At 36.8% G+C, this 24,798-nt stretch overlaps 1 protein-coding gene across 1 annotated transcript in view; it reads right to left on the bottom strand.

Annotated features, from left to right (window-relative positions):
* Positions 1 to 719: 719 nt before the first annotated feature.
* lrp5 (low density lipoprotein receptor-related protein 5) overlaps positions 720 to 24,798 on the bottom strand; it is a 64,298-nt gene continuing 40,219 nt past the window's right edge. Inside the window, exons 9-24 of the mRNA XM_077210357.1 lie at positions 20,329 to 20,545; positions 19,579 to 19,868; positions 18,168 to 18,394; positions 14,903 to 15,087; positions 14,477 to 14,800; positions 13,302 to 13,498; positions 12,492 to 12,694; positions 10,149 to 10,339; positions 8,270 to 8,479; positions 7,520 to 7,645; positions 5,202 to 5,438; positions 4,375 to 4,485; positions 4,027 to 4,260; positions 3,781 to 3,923; positions 3,486 to 3,583; positions 720 to 2,963 (exon numbers count right to left, since the gene is read on the bottom strand). Of these exons, the coding sequence (XP_077066472.1) occupies positions 2,702 to 2,963; positions 3,486 to 3,583; positions 3,781 to 3,923; positions 4,027 to 4,260; positions 4,375 to 4,485; positions 5,202 to 5,438; positions 7,520 to 7,645; positions 8,270 to 8,479; positions 10,149 to 10,339; positions 12,492 to 12,694; positions 13,302 to 13,498; positions 14,477 to 14,800; positions 14,903 to 15,087; positions 18,168 to 18,394; positions 19,579 to 19,868; positions 20,329 to 20,545 (3,255 nt within the window). The 3' untranslated portion in view covers positions 720 to 2,701. The remainder of the gene's footprint in view (positions 2,964 to 3,485; positions 3,584 to 3,780; positions 3,924 to 4,026; positions 4,261 to 4,374; positions 4,486 to 5,201; positions 5,439 to 7,519; positions 7,646 to 8,269; positions 8,480 to 10,148; positions 10,340 to 12,491; positions 12,695 to 13,301; positions 13,499 to 14,476; positions 14,801 to 14,902; positions 15,088 to 18,167; positions 18,395 to 19,578; positions 19,869 to 20,328; positions 20,546 to 24,798) is intronic.

Raw genomic sequence — 24,798 nt, forward strand, 5'->3', positions numbered from 1 at the left:
AGGGGAAGAGGGCCATACAAACCTCATTTGTATTTTTTGTTGTTTTTACCCACACGAGGGCAGCAGAAGACAAAATGGCTGAAATCCCGAACCACTGGCAATGATCAAACACAGTTTTATTTTATTACCTTAACACGCAATTCCACTACAGCAATGTCACATTCAACAATAACATTTCATAAAGCTCTGTTTGGAGTAATCCAAAGTGTTTCTGCATTCTTGGTCATGTGTGTTGGTTTACCACTGGACTGAGACACACCATGCTCAATTCAATTAACATTTGCCTTATTGAAGCCTCTGTAAATCGAAGGGATTTTTTTTGCTTTTCGGATCACTCAGAGAAATAAAAGCACATCTGCCTTTAACAAGCCACATGATTTGAGGCATTATATTTTTTACAGCTGAAATAGCAAGTTATATGTTTGTGTTCATTGAAAGTTCATATGTAACTGTAAAAAGTTGTATGATCAATAAGTTATGACAACATTTGTTGTTGCTTTAGCTCATCAAAATAAGATAAGCTATTTTTTAAACTTTTTTTGTTATACAAGATTCAACTCATTTTTAAAAAAGTCAGTTTAATGTAATTTAAGTTAAAATGACTTAAACATCCAAGTTGACTGTACTTAAAAATTCAAGGCAGCAACTTTTTTTTTTTACAGCTTATGAGACATAATACTGCATTAACAAATCACCATGTTAAAAAAGACAATATTGCATTTCTTAAAATAGAACCTTTATTATATATAAAAATGCTTTTGATACAAAAATTGTCACAAGTGTGCATTATATGAGGCATTTTTGTACACAAAACAAAGACATTGGTGGTGCACCGAAGAGCAAAAAGCTTCTCGGCGAGAGTGGATGGTACGATCTAGACAGATTAAGTCAAAGCGCTAACCTGCCAAAGTGGTATAAAAATCCTAATAATCTCCATTCAGTCACATTCACGGTGAATAGTGTTACCTTGAGGGCAATTTAATGAGATCCATAACTCTGGAAAATAATTTGCATCACCTGGTAAACTGGTCTTTGCTGAGTTTTCTAGAATGACTATTCATCTAAAATTTGCCTTAAAAGACATTGCTATATGTCTTTTTGTACGGCTACCTGTAAAAACAACTAATGTAATCAGTCTGGGAAGCTCATTAAATCTTGTAGTTTTTTCTAGATCTAGAATTCTAGTTATGCACATATAATTTCCATAAGTGCTCAATTTGGCAAAGAGAAAAAAAAGTACATTTTAAACACACATACATGACATTTTAATGTGTGCTACAAGACGTTTTAACCTAAAAAAACATTATCTCCATCAAATTAGCATTATAAAGAGGGAAATAGTTTGATTCTTCAACTTTACCGGGAAAAATTGGAAAATTGCATGTCATGAATTAAAAAAAGCAGTTTGTTACCATATTACTACAGTAAAATTAACCACATATCCTTGTTCAAATCATAGCTTAGTTTTACTGTTGTATTATTATTATTATTACTACTATAACTATAATTTTTAGTTTTTTTACTGAACACCTACAATGAGTTCAGTCCATGAGATCTGATAAAATCCATGTAGTTCACTACAAAGCAGGTGACTTTCCGCTTCTTTAAAGGGATAGTTCACAAGAAAATGAACATTTTGTCATCATTTACTCACCCTCATGCTATCCCAAACCCTTAAGACTTTCCTTCTTTTGTAGAAAAGAAAATGAGATGTTTATAAGAATGTCCAAGCTGCTCTTTTTCATATAATGAAAGTGGACGGTGACCACGATTGCCAAAAAAGATAGTTAATAATTACTTAAATTTCACAAAGCTATCGTTTGGCTTTAGAAGGCTTGTAGACTACTGTTATGATGCTTTTACGGTACTTTTTGGTCCCCATCCACTGTCATTATGGAAAAGAGCAGCTTGGACATTCTGCTAAACATCGTCTTTAATGTTTCACAGGGGGAAATATGTCATACAGGTTTGGAATGACAAGATTTTTAGTTGAACTATCCCTTTAAGACAAGACTCCTTCAAAGTAATGGCATTTCACATGTATGTTTTTCTATAAGAGATTAATAACAAATTTACAATGGTCTATGGTCAGTTCTCATTATATAAACAAAACATTTTAGCTGGCTGTTTTCATTTGTCATTATTTACAGTAAAAGATTTATGTACAATAGCAGCAAACACACTTTTGGTAAACAGGACAAACCAAACATATGCTTGGAATAGTATCATATTCACATAGAACATAATCAAAACAACACCTCATTGCCATTACGAAAAACATTAATTATTTACTTAATTACACATATGTACAACTCCTCTGCAGCGGATGATTTTGGTGTTATATTGACGATTTGGTTCGCAATTAAACTTCTTTGTAATTGGTATTATGAAAAAAAAAAGATGATTAAATCATAACCATCCTGAAACAGTGACATGGATGCATTTCAGTTCGTATTCTTACATATTGAAGATCTTGTAGTTATTTGGGGGGGGGTCTAATAAAAAAATGTCATAATATAATTAACTCGTGCAAGCCTCGTCCTGTCACGACCGCTGTACATGTAACTCTGGGTGAAAATATACTGTTCCTCCCGAAAAGCTGAAATGTTTCTTGAACAAAGCGTGTGGAAAATAAAATAAAATCTTTGTTTCTTCTTTAACTATTTAAAACTATGTACAGAGAGTGGCGGTTTGCCGGGTGTCATGAGGAGTCTGTGCAGGGCGAGGGGGGCGGGGGGCACAGGTGGAAGTAGCTGCGCTCAGTGGAGGGCGAGGGAGGGCAGCTCTCCTCCGCTGACATGTACTGGCTGCGGGGCGTTGGGGGCGGGGGGTAGGGGTCAGAGTCTGAATTGAGGTCCATGTAGTACTTATTGCTTTTCCAGCGGCTGGTGGTGTAGTCACTGTCGCACACGTCTGTGCTGCAGGGGGTGGTGGGGGGCGCGACCCCTCGCATCAAATATGGCCTGTCACGGGGAAAGATTCACAGATTAGTAACTTGAGGAGACATTTTAGCTATGTATCCATCAGCACAGTCATATATTCAGCCATCCTTTTATCTATCTATCTATCTATCTATCTATCTATCTATCTATCTATCTATCTATCTATCTATCTATCTATCTATCTATCTATCTATCTATCTATCTATCTATCTATCTATCTATCTATCTATCTATCCAGTCATCCATCCATCAATCTACTCATCCATCCATCTACATATCCACTCATCCATCCATTCACTCATCTATCCATCAATCTACTTATCCACTCATCAATCTACTCATCTCATCCATCCATCCAATCATCCACTCATCCATCCATCCACTCATCCATCAATTCATCCATCCATCCACACACTCATCCATCCATCCATCCATCCATCCATCCATCCATCCATCCATCCATCCATCCATCCATCCATCCATCCATCCATCCATCCATCCATCCATCCTTCCATCCTTCCATCCTTCCATCCAGGATCCCACCTGTAAGACCTGGTTGTGGAAGGGCTGTTGGACGAATAGAAGACTTCTGCATTGTAAAGTGAGCGATCTGTTGCTGGTGATGGAGGAGGGTTGAGCATCTACATACAGATCAGAAGAAAAAAAAATCAATTATAAATGGCATTAACAACAATAAACCAGACAATATAAAATATATGAATGAGCATTTAATTTAAAATACAAAACCCTTTTTTCCTAGATGGAATTAAATAAATAAACACTGGTCCTTTCTTATAAACAATGAACAAAGACAATATACTGATGAATATTACAGTACCTGCGGATAGAAAGCTCCTTTTGTGCTGGAAGAGCTACTGGATGAAGCTCCTGTCACATGGTTTCTGTCGTAGAGAGGCGCCCCACTGCTGCTGCTGCCCATGAGACTCACTGAGCTCATCATGGACTTCCCACAGGAAATACCTGTGCCACAGCGAGACAGACTCATCACCAACAAGACTCATCACAGGCAGAGAAATGATTCACCTTAAGAGACCACAGCAGCTATCAAACAGCAGACCTTTACCTGTAAAAGTACCGTGCTGCGAATTTGTGGGTGCGATGAAGTTGAGGGGCACGTGAGGGGTCCCGCTGATGTACTCGTGTGGGAAGCCTCCGTTGGGGCCCTTGTAATGGCGACACACGACTCTCTGACACACAAAACACATGCCTCCCATCACAAAGACAGAGAGGATGATGCCGATGACGGGGCCGATGGTGCTGGTGTGACGCGGAAGGTCGTTGGGGGGCGGAGGGAAATCTGCGAATGAGCCAAACGGTTGTTTTAGTCTTGCATGCATCGTTGCAATCACCAAGTTATGGCATGCATGGTCAAACACCATATGCTCTTTTTAGTATGATATGGTCAACGTACCACAGAAAAGCTCATCAGATTTGTCTGTGCAGTCTGCGAAGGAGTCACACTGCTGTTTCTTCAGGATACACTGGTTGTTGCCACAACGGAACTGATTAGGCATACAAATGGCTGATGGGAAAAAAGGGAGAAGACAGATCAGAGACTGCATATTAAAACAGCAGCATAAATGTATGAATGGAACAAATGCGTGACAAAACAGTGTTACCAATAGGAATTGGCAACAAATGTCTAAAACTCAGTTGTGGATGTGTATCTTTAACTATATATTGTCATATGAACAAGTCAATTATTTAAGTTTTTTTTTTCAAGAGATACACAACACTACCCCATGGTTTCACAGACAAGGCTTAAACCTAGTTCCAGACTAGAATGCTTGTTTGAGCTGTTTTAACTGAAAGCAACTTGCAGTGACATACCTTAAAATATGTCAGAGCCATTGTTTTGTCTCAAGATGCACACCAGTAATGTTTTTATAAGGCACATTTATAAAAGCTAATTAAACAAAGGCCTAATCCTGGCTTAATCTAAGCCCTGCCTGTGAAACCAGGCCTATAATGGTTTCAACCCAATTCGAGTTGGACATTAAATGACTCAAGTGAATCATTTGAACCTCTCCAGTGATGATTCAGTGATTTGTCTGACTGATTGGGGAGTTGTTTCAGAATAATTTTACTGATTCACACAGCAAACTTTTGATTTATATGAGCTGATTTAATTTGAAAGTATGAAAGTAACTCAAAAGACAAGTTAAATTGTATTTGCACATCCTTTTGAAAAGGAAAGCTGCTTGTCTTGCTCTTTTGCTGCGGAAAAGTTGAACGTACTGTCACAATCCAGTTCATCAGAGCCGTCTGCGCAGTCTGGCTCTCCGTTGCAGCGCAGCTGCGAGTCCACGCACTGGCCTTTGTCGCACTGGAACTGGAGTTCGGAGCAGATGGGGCAGTTCATCTCGTCGCTGTGGTCTGCGCACTCAGCGATGCCGTCGCAGCGCCACGCCATGGGGATGCAGTCGATCTCACCAGTAGCACAGGTGAACTGCTCGCTAGAGCACGTGGGAGGCTCTGATGGAGGTTGTGGGTAAAAATGCGGTTAGCGCAGATCCATAAAAACTGATTAGTGCATTTTTGGTTTCATGCCAAAGATATAGGTGTATATACACATTGTAAAAATTTGAATATCGTGCAACAGTTCATGTATTTCAGTAATTCAAATTAAAAGGTGAAATTAATATATTTGGTATATATATATATATATATATATATATATACATATGCATGATAATACTTTGCTGAGGGCCGACATTTCTTTATTTAAAATAATTTTTTTTATTGATTTCATGTAATATTCTAATTTTCTGAGATTTTGAATTTGGGGTTTTCATAAGCCATAATCCTCAAAATTATAACTTTTGCATAGGGCTGGACGATATCGCCAAATTTTATATCACGATATATTTCTTAATTTCGGTCGATACGATATAATTCCGATATCGATATGAACAATATAAAAGCCTCAGAAAAACTGCCAAGAACGCCCATAACAGATGTCTGTTCCTACAATCTTCTGAAAAATGAATTTGCCAAGTGTATGAAATCTGCTGGAGTCTTTCGCTACTGCACCATAACAAACTACATGAAGCAATGAAATAACCCATCATAACAATAATATTCTCTTCTCAATACCTGCTACAAGACTATGAAAGCATATGGGTAGCAATATTCAGTTTGAAATGTAATATGGAAAATGACAATGTAATATGGAAAATGGCAATGCATTTCTGTTTTTAAATTTACATTTGCCGTAACATTTGTGCAACATTTGGTACACAAAATGGGGGAATTTTTTTCCGATTTAAATCCCATTTCCTGCATTTACATAAATTTAGGGACTATGGTGTTACAAAATCCAGGAAATAATTAAGTTGATTATAATGATAAATTCTGCCAAAAATAAAAGTAGGCTACTAAACTATGTATAACAAAAAATATGTCTTACTTTTTTCAATACTTGAGATAATCATTTTATAAAGTCAAAAATGTTCACCATTAATGTTTTGTGTGTAAATAAAACTGAAATATACAGAAATTGAATAAGGTTATCAAATAGTCTGAACTGCATAAATTATAAATTAAACATAGATGAATCCTTATTAAAGCTAGAAACGTTCTTTAGACAAGATCAGTGAGTAATTTGCTCTGTTCCCCTTTGTTCTTTGGTTAACTTAACTGACAGACAGAATTGGCTGCTGTCCCTTTAAGATCTGTCGCTGATGAGAGGATCTTACGCATTTAATTTTCTCATTTGGCTACTCTTAACTTTCATTTAAGATTTTATTTAACTCATTTAGACTGTTCTTGTTAGGATACAATTGACAAAACGGACATTTCGGCATAAATGTGTGTGTTATTATTCAAGCGCTAAAGAAAGAGAACTGGATTCTGCGCGTCGTGTGCGTGTGTGTGCGCGCGTCAGGACATTCACAGGGAGCGATACCTGCTCATTAGAACTTTCGGTGACCTATTTTTAGACGCGACGTTCCTGGCCGCGGACGCGCGCATCGGCACAGTCTATCTCCTGATCCTCGTCTGATGTGTTCCCGCTGCTAGTCGGACTCGGCAGTCACACTCCGGCACATTTTGCAGCACGCTGAAACACCGAAACACCACTGAATTTATACCACTGACTTAGTCTTTCCTCTCTTATCAACTATTTCGTCTGCTTTCTCCTCACTTGTGGAAGCTCGTTCAGTCACATTTGCATTGCGGTCAGGGACGCTCATTCTGTGGCTGAAACTTGCCGCGTTGGAGATCCGCTGTTCTGAGCAGTGGCTGCGTGTCTGTGGTGTACGTCATCAGGAAAGTAGCCAATTGTGTTCTGCTCTTTCTGACGGCTGCGCGCCTAACGTCAGTCAGTGACAAATGCTGCTATGTATATTGAAATATCAAAAATGTGTTTAAAAATCATATCACCGTTATCGAAAAAAAAAAATATCGCGATATATATTGATATTGAATTATTGTCCAGCCCTACTTTTGCACGATATTCAAATTTTTTGAGTATCACCTGTGTGTGTGTGTGTGTGTGTGTGTGTGTGTGTGTGTGTGTGTGTGTGTGTGTGTATATATATCTCTGTCTAATGTACCTCCACAGCTGAGCAGATTTTGAAGCAGCACCAGGTGCATGGGACAAGAGCAGCGTGGCGTCCCGTCACCCTTAGCGATGCAGATGTGGGAGCAGCCTCCGTTATAACAGGAACAAGGGTGGGATGCTGTTAAGAAGATTAAAGGACAAATTATATTCTTTAACAATAGGAACTCTGAAGCCATATAGACATTAACTACATAATTATAAAAATTTTTGTCAACATATGATTTTTGCAGCTCAAACAAGGTGAAATGCAGGTTAAAACAATTACTTACACACGTGTTTTGCTGGCATATGTGCGATATCAAATATAAATATATATATATATATATATATATATATATATATATATGATAAATACTTTAATATTTATGTAATTAAAATATGAATTATTTAAGAATATTAAATTAAAATATGAATTTAAACAAGAATATATAATTACAATAGAATAATATGCTAGGTACATTCATTTTAATTAGTCCCTCTTAAATGTAATTAATATTTTCAAAATATCTTTAAATTTTTATATACATGTTAGTAAGTAAATAATTGTATAATTTGAAATAAATTGATAATATCTTTATATTTGTATACTATTGTAGATCATTAAATTAAATTGGTAAATAACTTGACATCTTATATTCTGTACACCATAAATCATTATATTACATTATGCACATAGCTCACAAGGTTTTGGAACAGAGCTAATGATTTAGTCTTAAAGAAATGTAAGAAACTGTGAATTTACCAAACTCCTCTGGTTCCATGTACTCCACCGCATGGATGCTGGTCAGGTACTGGAGTCGCCCCTGTATGCGGGTCCTCTTCTCTCCGGTCAGCTTGTCCACGCGCTCGATCATCTGCTGCTGTTTGTCGATCCAGTACAGGTGATCGCCCAGCACTGTCAGACCGACAGGCTGAAGGATGTTGGAGTCCTGAAGAACGATCCGATTGGCCCCTGGGAAGCAAACAAAGAGATCCGCAGAGTCATAATTCAGGTTTTGCCCTGCGTCACACAATAAATCATATATATTCAGCCTTTGTGTTGGTCGTTTGGCTGCAGTGGGATTCTGTTGCGCAAGGAGATTAGCCGTGGCTTAAGGTGTGATCATCTCTCTCATGCTAACATCAAACATCAGAGCTCAGCATCTGGAGAGACTTTGCTTACTGGCAGCTCATTGGAAAAAAGTAAGAGAAATCAGACAAGTTAGTGATTTTCGGTGACGAAGGCACTTAAATAACCTCAGAAGAATGAACTATGTTACAGTCCATCAACTTCTTCATTAGAGGTTTGTCAATGTATAGACCATGTTTAGACAACACAGACTATACTGTTTTGATTAGTTTAGACTAGGCGGTATTGAACATATACAGCGTAAATCTAGATTGAACCTGGCCTGTGCTTTCTGTCTGTATTTGTTTGGTTTCCATAGCTGTCATTTGACATGTTTAGAGGATCAAATCTGATTGGAGAGGTCAGAAAGTTGTCCTTATTTCACACGGTGTTCCAGAATACTTCAGAACTGATCGCAATCAATTTGCCCGCGGGATGCAATACAAGACAGGAAACAAAAACATTCTGAGCATGAGATTCAGTGACATGATTACGTGGTGAGGGAAAAGACCTAATCTTTCTGGCAAAGGTCTGACATCCAAATTGATCTTAAAAATAAATCACTAACATTAAATTCTATGGGAACATTTCGTTTTTCAAGTCTTAAATCATGACATTTAGTACAAAATTACAACCAACACAATGTTTGTTTTTTATAATTATACAAATCTCAACTTTCACTCAAATGTTGATAATTAGGCACAATAAATTGTTAATTTAGTATTACCGGTATTTATGTGCTATTATTTTTTTATATTTTGAATTGGCTTTTATTTTATTTTTATATCCATGTTTATTTTGTTCCCTTTTTTATTATTCTAAAATATTTAGCTATTTATATATTATCTATATTTAATTCAGTTTTAGTTCATTAAATTTAAGTATTTAACCTTAAACCTTTTTTATGTGATTTGATTTCAGCGTTATTTGAATATTTTAATAGTTCTAGTTTTAGTTACAAATAACGACACTGATTGTTACAACAGTTTATTGGCTGATTTTAGTGATTTGTTTCTATTTATTGCACTGGCTGATATTGGACATTTACAGTAATTAGCTTATAAAAAAATATTCTAATAAAATAGTGTAGATATTTTAGTATTGGAGATAACAAAATAGTTAATGGCTTATCACTACTGGCCAGATTTGTTATATCAGTGCTTCCCTATTTACATATATAAAAATTAATATAATTGTTTTCAATCAGAAAAAAATGCAAAACAGAAGCATTTTCACTTGTGGACTTTTGGATTAATATATTAGAAAAAAAAAAAAAAAAAAAAATATATATATATATATATATATATATATATATATATATATATATGTGTGTGTATATATATATATATATATATATACATACATGTATGTGTATATATGTATGTGTGTGTGTGTGTATATATATATATATATATATATATATATATTATTAATTGTATTTGATAACTGTTCAAAATTCAGTTTGACATAAAATGAGAATATGAAATGCAAGCCAAAATGTAATATTATTTACCATTCAGATCACTGCTCTCAATCCGTTTCAGGTCTGCATCCACCCAGAACAGCTTGCTCAGCTTGTTGTCCAAAGCCAGTGCCACGGGGCGGATCAAACCGGTCGTGAACAGGGATTCACGCTCTGTCCCATCCAAAGACGCACCTTCGATTTTAGCCGAACGATCCTGGACAGTAGTGAAATACATGTAGCTGTGGAAAAAAAAAGTTTGGAAGTTACATACCATTTTCCAAATAAAGTAAAATGTAGTAAAGGAAAAGTGATTTTAATTGGATTCTATAAACAACATCTTTCAAGATGTTTCAACATCTAATAAAAGTGTTTGTAGTTATTTATGTCGTTGCATTAAATAACAAAAATATGATCTGTAGGCTTGGATAAACACTTATTTGTTGAACAGAAAGAACAACTTTGATGGGGCCATGTTGTTTTGACTGTGTGGGAGAATTGTATATCTTCACACATCACAAAAGCCCTTTAGCCCTAATGTTATGTCTAGACTAGTTTGTGATAAAAGCGTCAGCTAAATGAATAAATGTGATAACTCTCAAAGGTGCGTTTGCACCTTTGTTTTCAGTTGCTGTCTGAGAAACACAATTTGCATCTGTTAGCAATTTGGTTCGGCTTAAAAAAAAACAAAAAAATGAACAGTGATATCGAAATCGATGCCAGTACAGTGTCTGAGTATCATTAAAAATGAGAAAACATTACAGCTTAAAAAAAAAACAGTTACTTCTGGGAAAAGTTTTGGGGCGATATACATTTTATTTGATACATTTCCAATGCTAAGAAGGCGACAGAAGAAATGAATAAACCCCAACATTGGTTTGGCTGATGGATCTGAAGATGCCTTCTGAGTCAGAGCACTGAGTGTAATACACTCACTAAACATCTGCCAAAGCCTGACTTCAGTGTGGGGAATGTAGCAGATCACATATTAAATTTCCCACCTGCATGTTAAACAAAACCTTATGCTAACATCTTTGAAGATGTTTTGATCCTGAACGATCTGAAAAACGAGGTAAAACGATGCTTCATTAATTTTACGACATTTTGATCTGATCTGGTTTTGACAGCATTTTGGATCCAGATCCACCGAATAGCAAAACATTTCTTTAATCTGTGCTTTTAACACCAAGTTAATTATCAATTATATAAAACGCAAAACAAACCATAACAGGCCAGTGCTAGCGTTAGCTGAAATAAAAATATAAATTATTTGAAAAACTTGAATAATTTTATATTATTTAACTATATATTAACTTACATATATTACTTTCTTATACTGAAATAAGTTAAAGTACTAAAATAACTAAATATTTACACGACACCGAACTTGTAATGCGTTTTGGCTGTTCATTTACATGACAACTGCATTTTGGGGGCCTGAAAACAGGTTTCAAATAGCAAGTTTTTAAAACCATATCATTATTGAATGAATGAATGGTGTTCAGTCTATATGCGTCTAGTGTTCCTTTACAAAGTGACATCGCCAACTACTGGCCTGGCAGCATAATACAGTTCTCGCGGATCCGTGTGAACGGGGTTCGAACACTGTCGTCTGTACGGGAAAAACGCAAAAGGAAACACTTTTCCGTTTTTAGTATATTGTTGTCATGTAAATGTACCCTTAAAAATAAATGAAATCTAAAGGAAATATTAAAAAAAAAACTTAAAAAAATGACAAAAGCACATAAAATTACTAAAACCTTAACTAAAATTAAAACGATGACAGGCATGACAAAGCGCATCTACAATTTAGGGATAAAATGTGCAACTAAATATAAGTGCAACAGTGAAAACACAAGCTTGATCTCAGACACACAAACAAACATTACACACTCATTTTTGTGCCATCATTTTTCTATCCTGCCACTATTATGGGAGAAGTCCCCTCCACCCCACCAAGATGAGGTTGAGACATAAATAGAAAACCCACTGATGACGGCAACACTAACAATGGGACACACAATTACAGTGCAGGCAGCCAACGCCTGTGCATGGTTGAGCCGCTAGCGAGCGCCGCAGCACGGGGACCACAGAGGGCCATCTGTTCCACATATTTGGCTATTGGAGAGGCCTGGATGGAATCAATTTTCCGACAATACGAAAGCATTGGCGAAGTGTGCCGTCATTAGGGTATCCAGTTCTATGCTTTAATTTCAAGTCCGCCGGCCATATATCAATAAACAATTGATAAGGTGTTGTTATAATCATGAAAAGGAGCCAAACCAAAGCTGAAAAACAAAATCTGGCCCTGAGGTTTTGGACTGGATGAGCAATTAAAATGAATGCAGGTTATAATAATCCCCTATATTTTATTCTGCTAATTAATAATCGTACCCTTTCTCAGCGTTCACCACAATAGCACGTGGCTTGTCCACATCATCCTTCAGGACCTCTCCGATAACCTGGCCGTCCATGCGATGGATGTTGATGGTGTTGGTGCTCTCACAGGTCCAGTAGACGGTGCGACTGTAGGAGTCCAGACTCAGGTCATGAGGCTGCTTCGGGTGAAGACTGGTTGGGGTCATCACCGTGGAGGTCTGATAAATCAGATGACATCATTTTAGGACTGTCAACATATGGTATGCTGATTAATTGAATTGATCACAAATAATTGTCTATCAGTATGCTAAAAAAGAGTCCCAAAGAAATGGTTAAGAAATGGTTTTACTGTATATATTATACCTAATATTAATCATTTTTATATAAACAACAACAACATTTATTATCAACATAATAATAATAATGGTTTTAAATAGTAAATATTATTATCATCTGTCATATAATAACAATAATAATAATAAGTTAAAATATTAATAACATTTGTTGTTATTATTAAAAAATTTTAATACCAACACAACTAAATAATTATAAAAAACAAATTATATACACACACACACGCACTTTTATATATATACCCTTTTATATATTTCTTATTTAAAAATTATCCATTTTTGTATTATCTTCATTTTGGGACAGTGATGATGATGATGATGATGATGATGATGATGATAATAATAATAATATCAATTATAATTATTATTGTCTTAACTAAATTTATATATTTGATTAAATAATAAATATTTGTTTATAATTATATAATAATTATAATCAAGTTACATCAATGTTCTTTGATTGAACTGTCACCTGAGTGCCATCATCCCGGGCTCTGCGGACGTTTTGTCGGCCATCCACCCAGTAGACCAGGCGTTCCAAAGGGTCAAAGCTGATGGCACGCAAATTCTTCATAACGTGGATTGGTAGAATCATGTCTGGACTCTGTTCTCCCAGTACCATTCGACTGATGGAGCTCTTCTGGCTGAAGAGCAGGAAGCTAGAGGGAGCTGTTGAGCAAAACAACAGGGAGGCGAGGATAAGGAATGAAAACTAAGTTATAAGAGCACAGGTCAACAATGGACGATTCAAAGCCAGCTCCATTCCTCTGATCAGAAGGTGAAGGTCAGCTAAACGCAATCATAATAACTAAACGCAATCAGCCTTTCCCCTCCAGGCAATGAAAGAATGAAGAAACAACAGGGACTAAAAAAGTAGAAACACACTAGCATTGCCAAGACCTCTGCACTCTTGGCCAAATGCTCTCACCGGGCTCCCTGGCGTGCTTGTTTAATCCATGTTCAGTCATTTTTAAGCTTATAAGGAATTAAATGCATATGACTGATTTTTGCATGGCTGGGAGCCATTGTTTTCTAATGCCATTTCAATCTGCCAACTGCATCTTAAAACCCATGACTCACTATTATGTCAGTAAAACCTAGTGAACTTTATGGCTGAAAGACCATAGATTACTTAAGCCCTGATGGGTGCTAAAATAAAAACTCAAAACAGTGCATTTTAATCAGGGATCAACAATAAGGACAATATTATTAAATAATAATTGGTAGTACTAGTAGTTACATAAACATTTTCTAAATAACAATGATATAAAATAATAATAATTTGTATTTGTATACATTAAAACATTCTTTAAAAATTAATAATAATAATAATAATAAATTAATAATATTGTCCTTATTGTTGAACCCTGATTACAATGCATTGATTGGATTTTATGCAATAATATTTATAATTAATTATAAAATATTTAAATAAAAAATTATTATAATTACAATTATTACTATTAATAATAATAATACATTTAGCAAAAATGTTGGCAAGGCAAGGCAAAAAAAAAAAAAAAAATTTTTTACCTGCCCAAATCATTGAGTGCAAAAATAATAGAAGCCAAAGGAGGAACAATGATACAAATGTAGCGACACTGCACACTCTATGTCCCCTTTAAAACCCTCTACGCCAAAACTCACAGCTGCAGTTGCGCCCGTTTGCCTCCAGGGTGTAGTGGGAAGCACAGCGGCACTGGGCTCCAGAGGGGGATGCTAGGCAGAGGTGGGCGCACTGGCCGTTGTCCTGCGAACACTCGTTGGCGCCATCTTGTCTAGAGGAGTGGAAAACCAGGATGTCCATGACATACTCCAGGTGCCCCTGCACCACGGTTCGGTTCAAGCCACTGCGCTTGTCCGCCCGCTCAATACTGCGCAGGTTCCAGTCGGTCCAGTAGATGTAGTCGCGATACTGGGTCAAACCAAAGGGATGAGGAAGATCGTCGGCCACTATCTCCCTCTGCAAACCTGAGGATAATGCTTTTATGGTTTAATAAAGGAGGTAGGATGGTGTAATACTGTCTATGATTCGAGAGGCATTTATGGTTTTCAAAAGCTATGATTTGTCACCTTGCATGTTTGTAGACTCAATCATGCAGGTGTCCAGGTCTGTCCAGTAGAGCCGCTGGTCGATGTAGTCAATCGTAAGCCCGTTGGCTCGGCCCACTTTGTCTACTAAAGTCACGATGTTACTACCGTCCATGTGAGCGCGGGCTATCCTGGGTCGACCTCCCCATTCAGTCCAGTACATGTACCTGCAAACCAAAATTATTTACTTGACTGCACATCTAACAAAACTAGAATAAACTTTACCATCCATCACATTGACACATTTATTTTATTTTGATCTGCTGTTCCTGGGCAGGTTGATCAGGCACGTGCAGAGGGGGGGGCTTTGGGTGCTCGAGCACCTGCCCTTTTGCCCCTTGGTGCCCAAAGTGCCCTTTTGTCAAGGCAAAATTTCCTCTCCTTTTTTTGTAATTAAAGGCCCTTTTGTGGATGCCTGCCCAATCCAACTATTAGTAAAATTAATGAATAATAATTTAGCCGTAAATAAAATGACCCACATGATGACCTGTCACCTGACGAACTCATCCGGGACGATTCCTCACGCTGCACGCGCATTTTTTAATTTCGCGCGGCTACGCGCCCTACCAGAGGATTTCTTCAACTCTGCGGCTGCTGGTAAGTGGTGTGTTATTCTCAGCGAAGATATTTTGATGTTTGTTTACTTATTATTATTATTTTACAAGAACGACGTGAAGAGCATGCTGAGATGTTGATTATATTGCTTTGTGTAGGCTGTAGAAGTAACGTTAGCTTGCTGTTTGAGGGAGAAAAGTTTCACGGGCGTCGAGGGGTCTGGTCTTTTTATGTTATTTGACTAAAAACTATTATTTTACTTTAAACTATTATTATTATTATTATTACAGTATTTATTTAAAAAACGTATAGTGCCATAAAAATTATCATCACAAATCTGGTAAGAGTTTAGGCTTATTATCGCTTACCAATATCTTATGTTTTGTGTGCAGAAGCCTCTGTGAACATCTCTCCAGTACTATTATATAGGCTACTATTATTATAATATTATATTATAGCAGCCTGGGCAGAATCTGCAGCTTTACAGCAGGTCAGTGAGCTAGTGAAGGTTCCAAACACTGTCAGCAATCTTTACATCTTGTCATGGTCACATAAAAATGATTTAATCAGCTAATATATCTCTATATGTTTGTTTTAATGTCTCAGATCAGCTCCAGCAGTATCAGCAGCAGCAGCAGCAGCAGCAGTAACAACAACAGCAAAGGCAGCAAACTCACTTAAGGACTTTAGTAAGAATGTACCAGAACAGGTATCACATTAATGTTAAAAATCTTGTAAAGTATTAATTGCTGTTTCTGTTTGCTTTGTTTTTATTTTCATTGTATAAATGTAACCCTTGTATTTGTGTAAATCAGTTTATGCCATGAAAATAGCCATAGATGCTGATATGGCATTAAATAAAACTATACTGTACGAAACATGGGCCACGTTGATTTTGTCCTACACAGTTTACTATAACAGCTGTTCTTTATTATTCTGTATAACAGAGAAGAAAAAGCCATCAGGTTGGGACAACTTAAGATACTTCAGTTTCTAATCCCAGAGTTATTAATAGGTGCACACTGCACATTAATTATTTTTTTTTAACTTTTAAACGTAAAATTTGTCTTTTCTGTTCTGTTTCTTTTTCAAAACTGCATCAATGCATTTGCTACTGTATCGATACAGAATCATCCGTATTGATATATTACTGAATTGATATTTTGAGCACAGCCCTATTTAAAGCCTTGTTCCGCATGTGCCCCCTTTTATACTTTGAGCACCTGCCCCTCCAGAGGTCTCTGCACGGCCCTGCGGTTGATATTAACAAGAACCCTACACTAAAACAAAGAAACATTCTATAAATTATAAAGACATATTACTAAATATAAAATAATAAATAAATAAATAAAATAAAGCCATTCATTTATTAATAATAAATATAATATGATAATTATAAATATATAAACAATATATGAATAGAAATATATAATCAATAATATTATTTGTTTATTTAAATTAAAACAAATTAATACACGTTAATATCAAATAATTAAAAAAATACTAATTTGATACAGAAGTTACTATTATTTATTTATATTATATGTAATGTTTAAAAATAATATTAATATTTATTAATTAAATTAATTAATGAAAATACAATGAATTAATGAATGACTACAGCAAATAAAAATAAATATTAAAAAATAAAAATAAATGTACTATTAATGTATTAGTCATTTTATGTGCTATATAATTAATATAGTTAATTATATTTATTTATATTTAAGCATTCATAAAATGATAAAATAGTCATTAGATAATGAAGTTAATGTTTATTTATACAAAACATTAAAAAATATTTATAATTTAATCTACAGATACTACATATATAGCATAAAATATATATATATATATATACACACACACACTATTAATTTGTTAGTCATTTTATTTGCTATATAATGTATGGTTTATTAACCATTAATTAATAAACAAAAGTATTTAGTAATTTAATAATTTATTCAAAAACTATTAATTAATAAACAATAAAAGAATAATATTTATCTAACAACTAAACAGATAAATAGTTAATAAATATTTAATCTAACAGAAGCAAATTAAAGGAAAAGGAATAGCAGGGCTAAGCTTTTTCTACGTTTAACACCACAAATGTTACTTTTCCCCCCATTGGTTAAGTAAGCAGTGAAAAGCACACGAGACCAATCCCTCAACCCACTCATTACACCACTGGGCTAAGAGTCAACTGAGTCAACACCTCTCAGTGTTAAGGTAAGAAGAGACAATGCTGAAGAATGTGTCGGCTAATAGAGGCAGAAGCCACAGGAATGCCTGCTGGGCGCTGGAGGACATGACTTCCCTCCTCTGAGCCACACGCAGGGGCTGCGGCATGTTGGCACTTGTCTTCTGCCACACATACAACTTGATGCCCTGAGGAAGCACTGTAATACCAATAAGCGTGTCTGTGTTTGAGAATGAGAGTTAAATCAGATATTTAAGTAGTGGTAATTATCGATTAGCATACTTCCAGAGGGCTAAAAAAATGTAAGAAGCCTATGGTTAACCATCACAGGCAGATGGGTAAACACAATGTATGGCAGTGCAGTGAATGTGCAGGATGGCAGACACTAGGTTGAAAGTGGTACTTGGTATGCAATGAATTTAAAGGGCACAATTGTATCTACAAGAGTCAGAGTCAGAGCAGGAAAGACTTTAAAGCCAGTGATCTTACCCATTGGCAGGGTCCAGAGCAAGAGAACGAGGGTTATCCAGGTCTTTGCAGACTAGCACTTGTCGGTACTGGCCGTCCAGACGGGCCACTTCAATTCGGTTGGTGCCGGTATCCGCCCAGTAGAGGTTTCGACCCATCCAATCCACAGCCATTCCCTCAGGGTAGTCCAGGCCAAACTCAATGACCGGTTCAACCGAACTGCCATTCATGAAGGCTCTGCTGATAGTCTGAAGCAGAAAAGTAATCAAGTGACTAAATACTAATGCTAAAAGCATTAATAACAGCCAATTCCTTATAAAACACAATGTTTTCTATTTCCACTCTATTGATTAGTGTGGTTTATGCTTAATTAGAAAGATCTTCTATCAACAACCATATTCTATCAAAACCATTTATATGGTTTTATTGTTACACAAGGCAAGATTCTTAAAAACATTTAAGAAAGAAATATTTGTTTTGTTAAAAATGAACTAAAATAACATTATTGAAAATAGTAATGACCAAACTAAAAAAACATATACATATATATATAGGGGCTTTTGCACTGGAAGAACCTTTTTATAGTTCCTAGAACTATTGGCAGAAGTACCCACTTTTTGGCGTGTTCGCACCACAGGAACTGGGAAGGATTTTAGTTCTCGAAACTCCTTTTTGGGGGAACTAAATTAGCTCCTACTTCAGAGTAGGGTCTAACCCAGCACGATAGGAAATATCAGTGATGTAAGTGTATGCTGATGGGTTGAACTGAACGAACATGAATAAATTAATGGAGAATGTGAGCTCTGTGGGCTGTGGCATTCTCAGCACCGTCAAAATAAAAGTGAATCCAGAGTCACTTCAGAGTTCCTACTGGTGGTGCGAATGCAACCAGGAAAAAGGCCCTAGGGGAACATTTAGTTCTCGAAGAACTATCCTTGTGGCTAGTTCCTAGAACAACCCGGTGCGAAAGCCCCTTATAACACAAGTGTAACATTCGAAAAACAATTAGTCCAACAGGCTGAAGTGCGGTTAGCTGCTAATGCTTTAATGCTGCATGGTAAAAGACCCTTTAAAACATTTTAAAAGGTTTTCTTGTCTCAACAGCCTAAACAAATATAATATTCACAAAATACAAAAAGACAAGCTTCTTCAGATCGTTTGAGGTGAAACACCTTGGACGTCTTTCCCTCTGACGTTTTATATCTGAGCTCAACAGCTGCTATGGGTTAGAAGCTGATGGCATCGTTTTATCATCCTCCACTGATAGAGAACTTTGTATAATCCTGGGTTTTAAAATGACTTTGATTTTAATGTACAATCATACGCTCAAAATGTCAGAATCACTCACCGCCACAACGTTCTGTTTTAAAACGAGGTGAGACTCACTGAATTGCCAAGTTAAAATCATGATGAACACAAAAGTAGTCCATACCTTGGTGCTGACGTCGGTCCAGTAGATCCTATTTTCTAAAACATCAAAGTCCAGTGCGGAGGCCTCCTTGACCCCGGTGAGCGGGATGGGCACGTCATTGCTGTTGGTGCCCAGAGAGATGCTGCGTATGTCAGCGCGGTTGGTGAAGAGCAAGAAAGCTTCTGGAACCACACAAGTCCGCAGGTCATTCAGCAACTCCAGGCCCATGGGGCAGGCGCAGGTCAGACCCTGAGGCCGATGGAAGCACAGGTGACTGCAGCCGCCGTTGTTTTCCGCACAGCCGTTAGTGCCTGAACACACACAAATGGAGATCTACGCATCAGCATCATGGACATGCATTGATCTCATAGTGATATACTGAAGCTGTTTGACGCACTTCTGTTAGCTGAGGCAGGAAGTGTTTCTTTTTTTTAATAGATTATTTATAAATGAAATAAATATTCTAAAATAAATAAATAAATAAATATAAATACACACACATATATATATATATATATATATATATTATATATATAATATAAAAAAAAATATATATATATATATAAATAAAATAAAAATGAAATATAAACATTCAAATTATAAACAATACAAATATTATATATATATATTTTTCACTTTAATATATAAAGAATACAATTAATATAATCACTGTCCTGATTTTCCATGTAACTTTCAGGAAGACCATTAAACCATTTTAAATAAGGTTAAACCATTTCAAGTCAGAATATTTTTAAAAGCGAGAGATCTTACCAGAGGTCTCTGTGACTTTTGTGGCTTTGAGACCCATGAGGTCAGGAAGTTGCTCGACGATGACCTCACGGGTGGCGTTGGCAATGTGAACTCTTTCAATGCTCCTCCGCTGCCAGTCAGTCCAATAGATATACTCTCCCAACAGCGTAAAACCAAAGATATGAGCTAGTTTGTCCTCTAGAATGGTCATCCTATTAGTGCCATCCACATTTATGACCTGTGAACAAAAAAAGAATAAATTTGGTTTCGTCATCCCTTTAAAAAAATTGACAGTTGTATGTGTGGTCAAATCAAACGATTTCAATTAACAGCACAAAACAGGAAACAAACTAACAAATCAGCCTGAATCTGTTTAATCTTGCCAAACAGCTGTACACCACATGCACAATTGGACAGATCTCCAAATACTCAGATATTTGAACTGCCATAATTGCAGTATCCTAATCCAAACCAGCTAGGATTTCCCAATTGTGGAAAAAAAAAAATCCCCAACCAAATATGTAACTGCCAAAAGAGTAGCTATTTTAAGTCATTACAGAGTACGCAAGCTTGAGCATGACTCTTTGAATCTCTATATTTAATGTTTTTTTGGGTTTTTTTTACTAAAGAAATGCTACACAATCATTCCTATTCCAGTGAACGTGACAAAATAAGATTCCAGTCACAAGGGTTGCATTACAGGGAGGAAAATAACGCAAACTGATATAGGGAGTGGAGCCAGGACATGCCTGAATCTTTAAAAAAAAAAAAAAAAAAAGGAGAGAGAGAGGGAAAGCAAGAGAAAGTGACAGATGGTAGGTTGAAACCAAGTGGGTTGCTGGGAATTGGGTTTGTTTCTGAAAGGGTTGCAATTACTGTTTCTGGAAACAGTCCTGACATTACTACTTCTCAAAATAGACGGCTTTCCATTTTTCACATTTAGCAAACGGGTGTCAGTTGCAGTAAATGCTACCCACCTAATCAAATACATTCTGGAAAAATTGTCGAAAACTGAAACGAGAAAAACCTCGAAAGCTACCGACTTTCTCCAGGCTTATTACGAAGGCCTGCAACTGATCGGAGTTCAAACACTTGCAATATCTTTTTCCAATAACCAAAACTACCATTTCACCAGTTCACTGAACTAATATTATGAGTTGATAAAAGCCTTCATTTTTATTATTATTATTTTTGATAATACACAATGTACTCAATATGAAGTCATTACTGGAAAGCATCAATGCTTTTTATGTTGCAAAAGTTGTTGGGAGTTTTTGACATCCTATACCTGTGCAGACACTAAGAAATGCAAAGGCTTTTTTAGTTTTTTTACTATTTTAAAACCGCCTGCAGCCAGATGTCTTTGTTTGCAGAATGAAACCCATGACAGTTTACTCTATCATGTCTTCTCCCTGAATGATGAATGAGATTATAAATGCTCAAATGAGCAGGTCAAGATTGAGTGATGGGCGTATTAATGCAGCATATTGTTCCTGGGTAAAGTAGCTCTTCGAACAAAGACTTCCTGTGCGCTGTCTTTCCTAACCCAGAGTTCTTCCTCTGAGGACCGGTGGAGGGGGTTTTGGGATTGGGGCGGTTGCCAGCGCCTGCCAGGGAAGGGTGTCCACCTGATTTATTTCTGTAATGCAGGCCTGCGGAGTGGCAGCCTTTCCTCGTGAAGAAAGTAAGAAGAGAGATGGAAAAGAAATGAGTGCACATTATTTTAAATTAGCACCTTCCTTTCTTAGTAATTTTGGCAATATGGTGGAATCTCATGGGGGTTGGGAGGGAAGCTGGTACATTTGCCACCCCCGAGAAGGCAAATACCATGTTGGAAGTAGCATAAGAACACAGTATGAGTATTATTTTAGCAGAAGGTAATATGTACACTCAGGGCTTGACAGTGCGAGAGTTACACTCACTTGTGCGACTATGCAAGAAATGTAAAATGCATTTACCTTAAAAAGTTATGAAGCTTTATGAAATCTAAGTTTATAAAAAAAGTCTTAAATATCTTAAATGGTATAACAAACATCTTAATGAACACATTGTAGATTGCAGCCGGAAAAAGTAAAGCATAGACATACGACAATAAGAGTCTTTGTGTATTTTGGGCTCGTTTATAATTAAAAGTCCCGCATTATTAATAAAGTTAGTTTGTTATAATATTCCCTAAAATGTTCAACCTGGGAGAATGTGCTACTTGAAAAACACAAGCATTTAGCTCTGATATTGTGCAAAATCCAGATATTCTATAATATTAACAAAAATGTAAATTTAGAGTACATTTAAATTTACACAGTAAAGTACTGTGTAACCTAGAGAGGCGCTACAACTGTATCCAATGATGCAACACACTTCCATTTCGAGAGTGACAAATGAACAGAAAAGAAAATTTTAACATCTCTCTCTTGACTTAAAAGGTGAGTTCACCCAAAAATGAAAATTATCTCAAGCTAAGTATATAGGATATTCTTCTTTCAGCCAAACACAATCAGAGTTATAGTATCCAGGCTCTTCCAAGCTTTATAATGGGATTGAATAGTAGGTGAGATTTTGAAGCCCAAAAAACGCATCCATCCATCCATCATAAAAGTAATCCATAAGGCTCCAGTGGGTTATTAAAGGCCTTTTGAAGCGAAGTGATGTGTTTTTTTAAGAAAAAATATCCATATTTATAACTATAACCACCGGCTTCCGGTAACAGCCATACGCGAGTCTAGTTCCGGCGGAAGAGTTACTTCTGACCCAACGCATGACGTATTAAGGAACACGGAAGCACAGAGGATAAGATGGCTTGAGGGTTAAATTATGGGATAATTAATTTTTGGGTGAACTAACCCTTTAAACATTAAGATATTTTTAAACAATACCAGATTTAAATGTAAAATAATCATATTTATTTCTGAGATATTCCAAAACAAGTAATGAGGTCATTTAGAATCAAAAGACAAAACATGAAATGTAATATTGTAATGTGAAACATTTATTGTTCCACAATGCATATAAATACTACTTATTAAATAAAAAATGATAAACAGTATATTCTGAACAGTATGCAGCATGCACTACTGCATTCTTAACACTGCCTCCAAGTCTGACAGAGAAGGTGGTCTTGTGGATGGATTGAGGTGTTTTAATACTTGGAAAAGTTCAACTTATTGTGAAAACCCCCTCTTTCCTCACAGTTTGAGACCGCGGAGGCACTGACACTCTGGAGGAATGCTAACACACACAGACAGTGGGTTGAAACCACAATGGTGCATTTTTCTTACACTCCTCCTAACACATAGACGTCTCGAGGGTTTAAACCGGGCGCCTTCCTGCGGGATGCAGACTTTTCTCAACCCTGGAGAAAGGTTAGAGGCCTACAGCAGTGCATGAAGGAGAGAAGCACGATGTGATGGGCCAGACCCGTGACTTTTGACATATCTTAGAGTTGCATCTGATACTATAACTATAACAGAGTCCCACCACAATACTTTTTTTCCCAAAGGAGGTGATATGAACATGTGTTTCAAGCTGCCTCCTGTCTTCTGAAAAGGCCACGACAGGGTTTTCAACAGAGGAGGGGCCCCAGAATACAAAAGTGTTTGCTTTTTCCCACCTCCTTCACAAAGCCGTCGACACATGACGTGTCAAAATGGTGTTTCTATGGCACCAATGCAGAGCAGAGACACAAAACACACCCATGGACCTTCATGGAGGCCCATCAGGCATCTTGTGTGGTTCAGAAAATTACTGTTTTTACTGTATTTGAGATCAAATAAATGCAGCCTTGGTGAGATTTCTTTCAAAAAGAAATTGTAACAAATCGAAATGTGCACAGGATACACAATCTTATACAGTTTATATGGTCTGAAACACGTAACATTCATTTCTCAAGCTTGAGAACAATATTTAAAAAAAAAGAGGCTTGGTCCAGTTTTCCCATGGCCGCCTTAGAGTGAGGTAGGAATTCTTTCCACTTGTATAATCAGGAGTTTTATTGGATGGCATACCTTGCCGACATCTGTTTCCCCTTTGCTGCGCAGCATTGGACATTGTTCCTCTTGCATTGACCCCTCCTGTCCACTCCACCACTGCATCCCAGCAGCATTCCTCAAATCCCGTTCTATGAAATCAAACTTGCTCGCTTGTTTCAGCGGGAGTTGAGTGAAAGGGAAAGGGTGGAGTGCTACAAAACTAATTCGCTGATCTCTGGCAAAACCATATATGTTCGCTCAAGAGATCAAGTTTGTAGCCAATTGATCTGGAACCCCAGCAAAGTTCCTGGAGTATTTAATGGGGGATGGGAGAGTGAAATGAGGGGAAACCGTCGGGGGGGAAGGTGAGGCCTATAGAAACGCATGGCTGCCAGTGCACACAGAGGCTGTGTGTGTTTAAGGAGCGGCCAGCAGCCGAACCCCCTTTAGACCCCAGCAAACCCAGGAAGGTCTCTGAGGTCACACAAACACACAAAAGCAAATGCTGAGGGGACTGAAGGCTTTA

The sequence above is a fragment of the Siphateles boraxobius genome, unplaced genomic scaffold, assembly GCF_051911475.1.
Source record: "Siphateles boraxobius isolate OS27281-9 unplaced genomic scaffold, OSU_SipBor_1 65, whole genome shotgun sequence".
NCBI classification, from domain to species: Eukaryota; Metazoa; Chordata; class Actinopteri; order Cypriniformes; family Leuciscidae; genus Siphateles; species Siphateles boraxobius.